Consider the following 11,143-nt stretch of genomic DNA (forward strand, 5'->3'; position numbering starts at 1 on the left):
TAAAATGGAGAGGGTGGGGGGAGGGAGATAGTGACAAAGCTAGAGGGTGGAGAGAGAGAGAAGAAAGTGTAAGAGAGAGGGAAAGAGAGATGGAGTTGGAGGGGGAGAGAGTGGGCGGGAAGAATTAAAACATAGAGAGATAGAGGCAAAGAGAGAGGGAGGGAAGAATAAAAACATAGAGAGATAGAGGTAGAGACCAGAGAGATGGAGAGAGAGGGAGAGAGGAGAGGAGAGAAGAGAGAGAGAGGGAGAGAGGAGAGGAGAGAAGAGAGAGAGACGGAGATGAGAGAGAGGGATAGAAAGGAAGAGAGAGGGAGACAAAGAGATGGAAGGGGGAGAGAAGAGAGAGGGAGACATATAGAGGGAGAGGGAGGAAGATAGTGACAAAGTTGGAGGATAGGGAGAGAGATGGGGGGAGAGAAAGGGAGGGCAAGGAAGAGAGAGAGGAGAGGGAGGGACATAGTATTAGAGGGAAGAGAGAGAGAGAGGAGAGAAAGGGAAAGAATTAGATATGGTATGTGTGTATTTAAAAACAAGCCTAGATCCATCTTAACCTGAGATCTATCATGGCAGAGGGAGATCAAATATCTTTTCACTTTAAAAGAGGTTTGTATCTTAAATGGATCTAGGTTGGTAATTTAATTTAAAAAAATATGTATACTTATAATGATAGGAAATGTATAATAATGTTGATAGCCTTGTATATTTTGGAAGTAGAAAAGAGTTTTCAAAACAAATATATGTGTTTAATTTTCATTTTTTTCAAAGTTCCTTTGTTCAAAGTTAAACTTCTTTCAAGAATAGCAATGCTTATGAAGCTAAGTAGCACCGAGTTTTAAAATTAAATAAATGTGTTTAATTTTTTTCCATTTCTATTGTTCAAAGTTAAAATTCTTTCAAGAATAACAATGCATATGGATCCAAGTTAATAAAGGCATATTTTTTTGTATGTATGAATTCTTTCTGTATGTGGTTTATTTTTGTGGACTCTTTATTGATATATGTCCAATTACATATATCAACCACATTTATTAATATAATTTTTATTTTTTTTCAAATTAATGCTATTTTTTTATATTAAAAAAACCTTCATCTAGATAATAATTGAAATAAAATCACATTATACCATAAATATTTACATCCAAGAGAAAATGTAAAAACAGAAATAAATGAAGTCAAATTGTTGTGTCGAGTGAATAATTTTTGCTGTCATAAAATTACCCAAAAGAGAAGGATGGAGAATTATATGAACCAGATTCCATGTAAATTAGTAATATAATTTTTTTTTTTTTTTTTTATGATTTAAACCATCACTCGCAAATTCATAAAAAAAATAATAGACAATACGATGGTGCTCACTTTTGAACACTTGAGACGCTGCTGGAAACTTCCGGAGGTAAAGGATCGAGAAAAAAATTCTATTTCCACAGTACGACGGCACTCACTTTAGATTTATTGAGACGATGCTTGAAACTTCGAGAGGTGAAGGACAGAGAAAAAATGGGACACGTATACGTATACGTACACGTGGCGTGACAAAGACAGGTGGCTACACCAAATTTAAGAAGGGCAATTGGTACCCATATATGCATTCTCAAGTTCTTGGCCGCGCTGAAAACCTACGGTTGGAAATCGTTAGATGGTCGCTGCGAACTGAGTCATAATCGTCGCAAAAACACAGGAAAATCTCGCGATATCGTACCGTAACTGAAGATGTTGTAAGCAAGACAAGCAGTGGCAGCCCGCAGGTGGAGGAATATGGGAGCTGCGGCTGCCATTGCCGGAAGGAGGTTCATGTCACCGGTGGCGAAGCCCGGCGAACGTGCGGCTGTGCACGGCGTCAGGGCGCCGGTGCCCTCAACCTTTGCAAGGGAAAAAGGCGAGGTAATGTCTCTAATAATTAAGATTATCAATTCATTGTCTGTTCTCAGCGTTTTACTCAATCTCAGAATCATTTATTAAACCTTGAATTGGATAAATCCTCTGTAAAATGATCTTTATATTTTGTAATTCTCGATAGTGTGGAATTCTGTCTGTCAATTACTTCAAATTTTAAATGAATGCGTGGATAAAGCCTCTGTAAAGCTATCTTTATATTTTGTAATTCTCGATAGTGTGGAACTCTGTCTGTCAATTACTTTAAATTTTAAATCACTGCGTGGATAAATCGTCTGCAACGCGATCTTTATATTTTACTTCAAATTTTAAATCACTGCGTGGATAAAGCCTCTGTAAAGCGATCTTTATATTTTGTAATTCTCGATAGTGTGCAACTCTGTCTGTCAATTACTTTAAATTTTAAATCACTGCGTGGATAAATCATCTGCAAAGTGATCTTTATATTTTGTAATTCCTTGTAGTGAGGAACTATGTCTGTCAATTACTTTAAAGTTTAAATCTCTGCGTGGATAAGTCCTTTGTGAAGCTATCTTTATATTTTGTAATTCTCCAGTGTGGAACTCTGTCTAATTGAAATTTTAAACCACTGCGTGGATTAATCCCCTGTAAAGCGATCTTTAAATTTTGTAATTCTCTATAATGTGGAACTTTCTGTCAATTACTTAAAATTTTAAATCACTGCGCGGATAAATCCTCTGTAAAGCGATCTTTATATTTTGTAATCCTCCATATTGTGGAACTCTGTCTGTCAATTACTTTAAAATTTAGAACACTGGTTGGATTTGAATTCTAATGCTTTAAATTTTAAATCGTCGTGTGTATGATTCCATTTTGAGTTTTAATTCACCGGCTTGCCGTTCTGTGAATTCAGGAAGAAAAAGGGGAGGATATTTTAAGGCAGGAGAGGAAAGATGCGGGCGAGGAAAAACCAGAAGAAACCAAGCGAGCTGCGGAGGAATCGATTTCAAGGGGGTCTACCAAAATTTCCGGGAAGGATTCAGCGTCTGAAACTTCCAATGCCGACTTGAATCCGACGGGAGGGTCGACAACGAAGTCGATCGGGATTCACCGCACTGAAATCCCTGATCCATACCCTAATTTCCAGCAGTCTCGGCACCTTTCTGTGGTCGGCGGTTACACGGAACAAGATGAAGTGCATGTCAGCGGCGGCAAGCAAACCAAGTCAAGCGGCGGGCCGCTGGAGGACGTGGAAGAGAAGGTTAAGGAGGAGCTATCGAATTCGCCGCCATCGTCTACTGTGCCTACAGCCTCTGGGCAGTCTGACGCTTTGGAAGAGCGGGCGAGGGAGAGCATCGAGCAGGTTCGGAGCGGCGTCCCGTCCACTCAGGCGACTGGCGTGATGACGAACATTGTCACGCGCATTGCTTACTTTCAGGATCCTGAGAAGCCGCCCGAGGTGGAGTGGGGAACGGCCGAGGAGATTCTGGAAAGAGGCCGCCGAGAGCGGGAGGAAGCGATTGCCTCTGGTGATGGTCAGAATCCTGCCTCTAAATTGCTCCGCGAAAGGCTAAGGCAGCATAATGTCGCCTCCTCCTGAAGGGATCCGGAAATAAGCAGATGTCATTTGTTGGGCATTCTGTGAGCCATAAAGCTATAGCCGGTATATATACTTCAAATTTATTTTTGTGAATACCATGGAAAGGTAGGAGTTTACAAGACATCTGAAACGTATACCGCTTTCGTATGAATACGGTGATTTTTGTACATATATACATTGGTGACTGTACATACAAGTGCTCAGTACAATGTTATATATCTACCAGTACATTTGATTAGAATACGAGACTCGCTTTCCTTCGGCATGTTGCAGAGAGAGTATGTATTGGAATTTGACGTTATGCTAGCTTTTAGCCATTTATCTTTCCTTCGGCATGTTGCAGAGAGAGTATGTATTGGAATTTGACGTTATGCTAGCTTTTAGCCATTTATCTTATCTTTATCTTATCTAAATTAATTGGGCATTTATCTTGCTAACTCTATTTTAACTCTGGATATAAGCATTTATTTTGTTAACTCTATTTTAACTTCGGATATACTCGATATGCCATGAGGTTTAACTCAGAATCTAATACTCTATTTTAATCTGGATATACCATGATGTTTAACTCCGAATCTATTCTACCATGATAGAGTTCAAATCTCAATAATCTTTTAATTATTAGTCTTAGCTAATCTTTTAATTATTGGATTTAACTAGTTTAATTATTAGTATTTTAATTATTATTTATTATTAGTATTTTAATTATTATTTTTTAGTTAATTTAATTATTAGTATTTTAATTACAAATCTTTAAATGGACAGAAGAATATCACTGAAGTTAGTCTTAGCTAATATTTTAATTATTAGCCTTCGCTAATCATCTTTTAGTTATTAGTCTTAGCTAATCTTTTAATTAGATTATTGGTTTTAGCTGATTTGCTTATTAGGCCGATAGGCCTTCCTTACAAAGAGACTTTCGTCGTCTCTTTGTTCCTCATGCTGACACCTGGCAGTGGGCAATTTGCTTCGTATTTGTTCAGGCTTGATTATCAGGCTGACACCTGGCGGAGTGGTTTCTGCAGCCGATTTCACAGTCAGTTGTTACCCATTTTATGCGGGAGTTCCAGTACACCACTTGGGTGCAGCACAATCCCAAGTCCAGGTGCATGCACCTGTCTGCACAAACTCACTCCTCCCTCTGCATTCGATAGGGTTTAGAAGTCTGTTCTCAATTTCAGGGAATGCGGTTGTAAGTAATAGCTTCAGAATTTTTCGGCAAGAATTTAAAGAATTTAAAGAGGTTGTAAGTAATAGCTTCAGAATTTTTCGGCAAGAATTTAAAGAATTTAAAGAAGTGTAGACGGATTTAACACGGAAACCTTCGAAATCTTTGAAGATTGTATTTCGAGTGTCTGTTTTGTAATTTGAGGCCCTGAATAGACATATTTTCGTGTATAATGTTGTCTGAATGCTAAGATTGTTGTATTTGTATCAATTCTGTGGTCAGGCACTTTACGAGTTGAACTGAGTTTCGAGCTTCTCGGCTTTGTTCTGGCGTGTGTGTTCTTGCTATTATTGCTCGTTAAAATCTGAACATGGAAGAAATGTATGGAATTCTGAGGCATTTGATGACCTTTGTTGTCATATGGTGCGCTGTGCTTGGAGTTGGTGCGCAGCAGGAGAACCAGACGATTTCCCTCAACGTGGAAGCAGGAGAGTCCGGCAGACAGATTCCTTCCACTCTATTTGGAATATTTTTCGAGGTATGCCGTTCATTGTCGTAATTTTTATTTATTCAAAGAATTTCTTATTGTTTAATTTGAAAACCTGTAAAAGATTTTCACAGCTGCTGAAAGTCAGTAGTATCTAAAATGAGTGTCATACATATCAGAAGCACTTCCTTTAAAGGAATAAAGTATGTTCTGCACTTCCTTTAAAGGAATAAAGTATGTTCTGCGGGAATTATCAAAGAAGACCACTGATTCCCGCATTGATGAGCAGATCATCTAAAAATTAAAAGCAATTTAATTAAGCAGACGGAATCTATCTTTTCTATGACAGAATTTTCTGATAGTATGCCGCTAGGTTCTGCGAATGTATTGATCAATTATTTGTTAGGGCTTACTTGTGATAGAAGCTTTGGAATCGATTTCAATAATGAGAGATATGAACGAGGTAATTGTATATTTCCCACTTCCATTATTGGAAAATCTGTGTACATATGTTGACTTGTAGAATTGCCTTTTTAACCCTTTCTTGTAATCTTTCCTTTCTCAGCAAAACAATTTGGAGTAACGGAATTTATAAACCCTACAGAGTACGAAAAACCTATTCAGCAGGTACGTTGAGCTGCCCAAAATGATCATCAAACTCTCTCCCAGATCAGAGTATTGGTTGCTTTTGACTAGTGTGGTACTTTAGTACTTAGGTGGGGGAGATTTTAAGTTTTCGCATGGAGTGCACTCATTCACCATCCATTCAAAGCAGTGTAGACTCTTAATTTCCAAACACTTATAAAAAATGTTTACAGGTAATTGCGGAAAAAACTGATGGAGGGGTGGACTGCAGCGTCGAATACACATGGAGTATTGAGGCCATGGTTCAAGCTTTGGAATGCTGCCATGATGTACTAGCTCTTGGTTTCCTTTGGTTTAAGATACATCAATCATTTCAATTCTAAGTACAAATGCATTATATCATAAGTGCCATGACAAAGTGTACAAGTACAACCTTTAAAATATATTGTACAATCTGTACTCCATTGTTGATTCTTATCATTGAAAAATCAACTGGGATAAAATTTAAGAAGAATGATAAATGTCTACAGAGCCCATCTTCACGGCTGCCATACTTTTTTTGGCTTTTCAGGCACCTGCTTTGGTGTTCTCTTTCCAATTGCAACATTTTCACTTTCATCCACACAATTTGGTTTTCCACAATTTGGTTTTCCACATTTCGGCACAAGTGACTTTGCCTGCAAAGCTTCATGTTTTTTCAACTTTTGGGGCCGAATATCTTTGGATTCAGGATCGTTGTTGAAAGAATTCAGTGCATTCTCCAATTCCCTTATTCTGTCCTGAAGATGGGCATTTTCTTCTGAAGCCATTGTACATTTGTTCAAATGAGTGAGTAAAGAGTTGTATTTCTCCTCAAGACACATCTTTGACTTTGAAAGTTCCAAAAACTGATATTGGAGAACAACTATCTTGCCCTCTTTCTCCTTTGCTATGTCTCGGAGATACTCAAGATCCTTTTTGAGAGATTCGTGGGCTGTTTCCAACTCCCTTAATCTGCCCTTAAGGCTTACCTTTTCTTCTTCTGTAACCAATGTTCTTCTATCCAATTCAGTTCGTAAATAGTTGTTTTCCTCTTCAAGAAACATTTTTGCAGTAGCAAGGACTGAAAGTTGACATTGCAAATCAGCTAACAGGGTTCTTTTCTCCTCTACCATAGCCAGAAGCTGACTCTGCATATCAATGATTTGATCATCTTTTTCCCTTGCAAAATCTAAAAGCTCACTCCACACATTATGCTTTTGTTGTCCACCCTTGCAAGCCGATTCTTTCATTTCTTCCAAGGAAGACTTTGTTGACCTAAACTCTTCTTCCAGTGCCTTATTTCTAGAGAGTTCTACCATCAGTTTTTCATGTAAAGACTCAATTTCTTCTTGGATTTGGCATGAATCATTTGAATTTTTTTATCTTCTTTTATCTTGTTCAGCTGAATAGTTACTTCATCACACTTTAACTTTGTTGCCACCACTTTGTTGCCACCAGTTCTGTATGCAATCCGAATGATTGGTTCTCTAGGCCCAACATTCTCTGGTAGCTGTTCAAACATTTCTTTGAAATTTCTGCAGATCTCGTAGTTGCCTCCTTAAGACTCCGAAGAAGCAAACTTTCCTCACTCTGAAGAGCAGCATTCTCTGCTTGCAGTGATTCAATTATGTTTCCTTGTTTTTCATTCTCTTTCAACAATTCTAAGTGTTTTTCCTCAGCGTGTCTATATTTCATGGCAATCTCTGCATGTAATGATTCAAATTTCATCTTTTGCTCTTCCTTTTCCTGCACTAGTTTGACATGTGTCTCCTGCAACTCCACAATTCTTTTATTCAACTCCTCAACTTGCTTGCTAAGTTTACCATTTTCGACAATCGATTCTTCAACTCTTTGATTTTGTGTTTCAAGCAAACCACTTATACTGTCCACCTCCCTTTGTAGCATTGCAATTTGTTGTTTAAGAGAATGTTCTGTTACCTTGTACTGCTGAATCAAATCTGACTGTTGTTTGACTTCTTCCTTCACGTGTTGAAGGCTGTTAATTTCATTTTCCATTGTAGCAGTTTTTGTAAGCAATACTTGCAATCTCTCTTCATTGCTTGCAGACTCCTCTTTCAAAACTTGCCTCTCATCTTCCATAGAAAACAGTGTAGCGTTGCACTCATTTACCCGGGTCTTCAAGAACTCTACTTCAATGCTTAGCTCTATATTATTTTTATTCATGGATCCCCTTTCACTAGCCCTCAAATCAAGATTTGTTAGCAGCTCTGCAAATGTGTCTTCCAAACATGTCACATCCCACACATGCCAATCTTCTTCAAGTTTTTTGAGTAATTCTTGAGGGCCCCTCATGGATTCCAACGCATTCAACTGGGAATTCTGTGACTCTGCTTCAATGCTTAGCCTTTTCTTTTTCTGAGGAAGAAATCCACTTTCACTGGCCATCAAATCAAGTTTTGTTCGCAGCTTTGCAGCAATGCCTTTTAAGTCACTCTTTTCAGCAACACACAAAGGGCGCTCGTCTTCAATTTTTATGAGCAAATCCGGGGTCCTTTCTTTGGATTCATTTAGCCTAGATTGCAAATCAATATTTTCTGCTCTACATTGAAGCAGAAGCCTCTCATTTTGCTGGCTTTCATATTCCAAGTGAGCCAATCTAGCGTTATATTCATTCAACTGGGCCTTGAAGGACTCTGCTTCAGTTCTCACCTCTCTGTTTTTCTGACTCAATAATTCCTTTTCACTAGTCATCCAATCAAGCTTTGTTTGCAGCTCTGCAACAATATCTTCCAAATTTCTCTTTTCAGAATACCACAAATATCTGTCCTCTTCCATTTTTTCAAGTAATTCTTTGGTCCTTGCCTTTGAGTCATTGAACTTGGATTCCAACGCAATCTTTTCCGCCCTATATTGGAGTAAAACCCTTTTGTTTTGCATAGACATCTCTTCAATTCTTTTGTCATATCTGCGAAAGAGAGACAAAAAATTCTCCCTCTCAGCATTCCATGCTTGCTCCGCCATTTGGCCGTCTTTAGCGATCTCCTCAGCCTCCTTTCTTGCTGCTACAATCTCCGATAAAAGGTCTTCCATTTCCAATCCCCAGCTTTATGTGCTGGTACTAATGCTGCAGATATCAATAGAACTCTTTTTGAATATTTCCTACACTTCCTCCAATTCATTACAGAGGCTTGATAAAAATCCCACCCTGGTATTCCTCATCTTTCTTTGCAAGTTGGCTGTGTGAACTCCTCCTCAACTTCCTAGAAGCTGCCTTTGACTTATTCTGTGAATTGACCACTGATATTGTCCATATGGAAAGGTAAGCTTGGATTAAGATGCTTGACCACGTGGAGGCGGGTATTGGCAAACGGTTTTGAAGATTCCACCCACAAACGGAAACTTCTGTATCTCTGGCAGAAACTACGGGGTCACACTAACTGATAGGTAGCCATATCTAATAAAAAGTGGCAAGCTCTCCACAACACTCCAGTTTTAGTGATGTATTTTGAAATCAAAGTTGAAGATGATTGGTCTGAGTAGAAGGAAAACGAGTGTATGGGAGTGTAGAGGGAAAAATATCTGGAGACACAGATTATGTGAGGAAGCAAAACACAAAGATGGTCTAAAACTATTGTTAGAATTAGATATCAAAGAAACCTGTTAACCTATTGCGAATGAGTGATGCATAAGCAGTGTTAAGTGGGGGCAATTGGTGTGTGACCAATGTTCTGTGTGAACTGGCGATCATTGGGAGTTGTTATCTGGAGACACAGATTAAAGTATAACTGAAAATTTTGGTTGAGACTATTTCCATTTTTGGAAAGCCAAATTGTAAAATGCCCTTTAAAAGGAAGGATGTGCAGGGATTGCAGAAATTTCCAGAATCAAATTCTTGATGTAAATTTTTAAAAATTCACCTTATATTAAAGGTTTCTAATTTTTTTGAGAGCGCTCTTTCTTCTTTTTAAACCCCTTAAAGGTGGGGTGGGGATGTAAGATATATATTTTATTTGTAGAAATTCAGACAAGTAAATAGAACATTTAAAATATTTGCATTGTTTTGCCTCTTAAAATGCTTGAAAATGAAAGTTTGAATTGTATCTTGGACAGAGCATAGATTAATAAGTGCTAAAAGCTTGCTTTGAGGGCCAGAGAAATACATATTGTTTTGAATGGTGGGTTTGCCAAAATGGAATCTAAAACCACTATATTTGAGGACTTAAGTATGTAAAACAAAATACTTTTGAGGACTTAAGTATGTAAAACAAAATACTTTTAAAAATACAATACATGAATTTAAAATCGGTTTCAAAATTTTAATAATGTGAATGTTTTAGTTCTACTGTCAACCAGTAATGTAAGTGATTTGTTTTAACATTTGCAAATCACAAATTTCTCCACTTTTCATTTACCATGTACAACGTTGTAATTTACTTTTCATTTAGAAAAAAACCGTGCTGCCAATAATCTATTGAACCTATTGAGCTTTAAGTATGAACGCGTTCTACACTTACTCAGTTAAGAATATTATAGTCACTTTTCGGGTTAATCAGAGCATGAGTTTTTTCATATTAAAAATGATTTTTTTTTTATTAAAATCAAGCAATATCATAGTTATTGAAAAAATAATCAGTTAAGAATATTATAGTCATTTTTCGGGTTAATCAGAGCATGAGTTTTTTCAGATTAAAAATGATTTTTTTTTATTAAAATCAAGCAATATCATAGTCATAGAAAAAACTCTAACCAAAACCATTATCATTTTGATAAATTCTTTGGGATTAATCACATCATGGATTTGGATAGTCATAGAAAAAACTCTAACCAAAACCAAATATATCAGTTAAGAATATCATATAAATTCTTTGGGATTAATCACATCATGGATTTTTTGGGATTAAAATCAAGCAATATTATAATTATCACTAAAAAACAATCAATTAAGAATATCATAACCAAAACTAAATATATCATTATCATTTTGATAAATTCTTTGGAATTAATCACATCATGGATTTTTTGGATTAAAATCAAGCAATATTATAATTATCACTAAAAAACAATCAATTAAGAATATCATAATTATTTGATAAATTCTTTCGGATTAATCATATCATGAATTTTTTATCAGGTAAGAATATCATAGTCATTTTGATAAAAAAAAAATGGATTAATCACATCATGGATTTTTTTATAGTCATTTTGATAAATTCTTTTGGATTAATCACATCAGGGAAGAATATCATAGTCATTTTGATAAAAAAAATTGGATTAATCACATCATGGATTTTTTTATAGTTATTTTGATAAATTCTTTTGGATTAATCACATCATGGATTTTTTCAGATTAAAATCAAGCAATATCATAATTATCACTAAAAAACAATCAATTAAGAATATCATAGTCATTTTGATAAATTCTTTCCAATTAATCACATCATGGATTTTTTGGAATATTATCATA

The 11,143-nt window shown here is 36.5% G+C and overlaps 2 protein-coding genes across 3 annotated transcripts; both read left to right on the plus strand.

The window, feature by feature from the left end:
• The first annotated feature begins 1,582 nt into the window (after positions 1-1,582).
• LOC149175014 (uncharacterized) lies at positions 1,583-3,514 on the plus strand. Its single transcript, XM_089419491.1, has 2 exons — positions 1,583-1,884; positions 2,771-3,514. The coding sequence occupies exons 1-2, from the start codon at positions 1,759-1,761 to the stop codon at positions 3,455-3,457; spliced, it is 813 nt and encodes a 270-aa protein (XP_089275617.1). The 5' UTR covers positions 1,583-1,758; the 3' UTR covers positions 3,458-3,514.
• Positions 3,515-3,843: 329 nt separating this feature from the next.
• LOC149175015 (alcohol dehydrogenase class-P-like) lies at positions 3,844-6,204 on the plus strand. 2 transcript variants are annotated; one of them, XM_089419492.1, is made up of 5 exons: positions 3,844-4,649; positions 4,908-5,163; positions 5,519-5,575; positions 5,678-5,739; positions 5,931-6,204. In XM_089419492.1, exons 2-5 carry the CDS (start codon positions 5,046-5,048, stop codon positions 6,078-6,080), a joined length of 387 nt encoding a protein of 128 aa, XP_089275618.1. In that variant the 5' UTR covers positions 3,844-4,649; positions 4,908-5,045; the 3' UTR covers positions 6,081-6,204. The 2 variants fall into 2 exon arrangements, with proteins under 2 accessions (XP_089275618.1, XP_089275619.1); XM_089419493.1 differs by lacking the exon at positions 5,519-5,575.
• Positions 6,205-11,143: the final 4,939 nt, after the last annotated feature.

Source organism: Pinus tabuliformis, chromosome 4_1 (assembly GCF_031772625.1).
Source record: "Pinus tabuliformis cultivar Carrire ecotype Pingquan chromosome 4_1, CPIR1, whole genome shotgun sequence".
Taxonomy (NCBI): Eukaryota; Viridiplantae; Streptophyta; class Pinopsida; order Pinales; family Pinaceae; genus Pinus; species Pinus tabuliformis.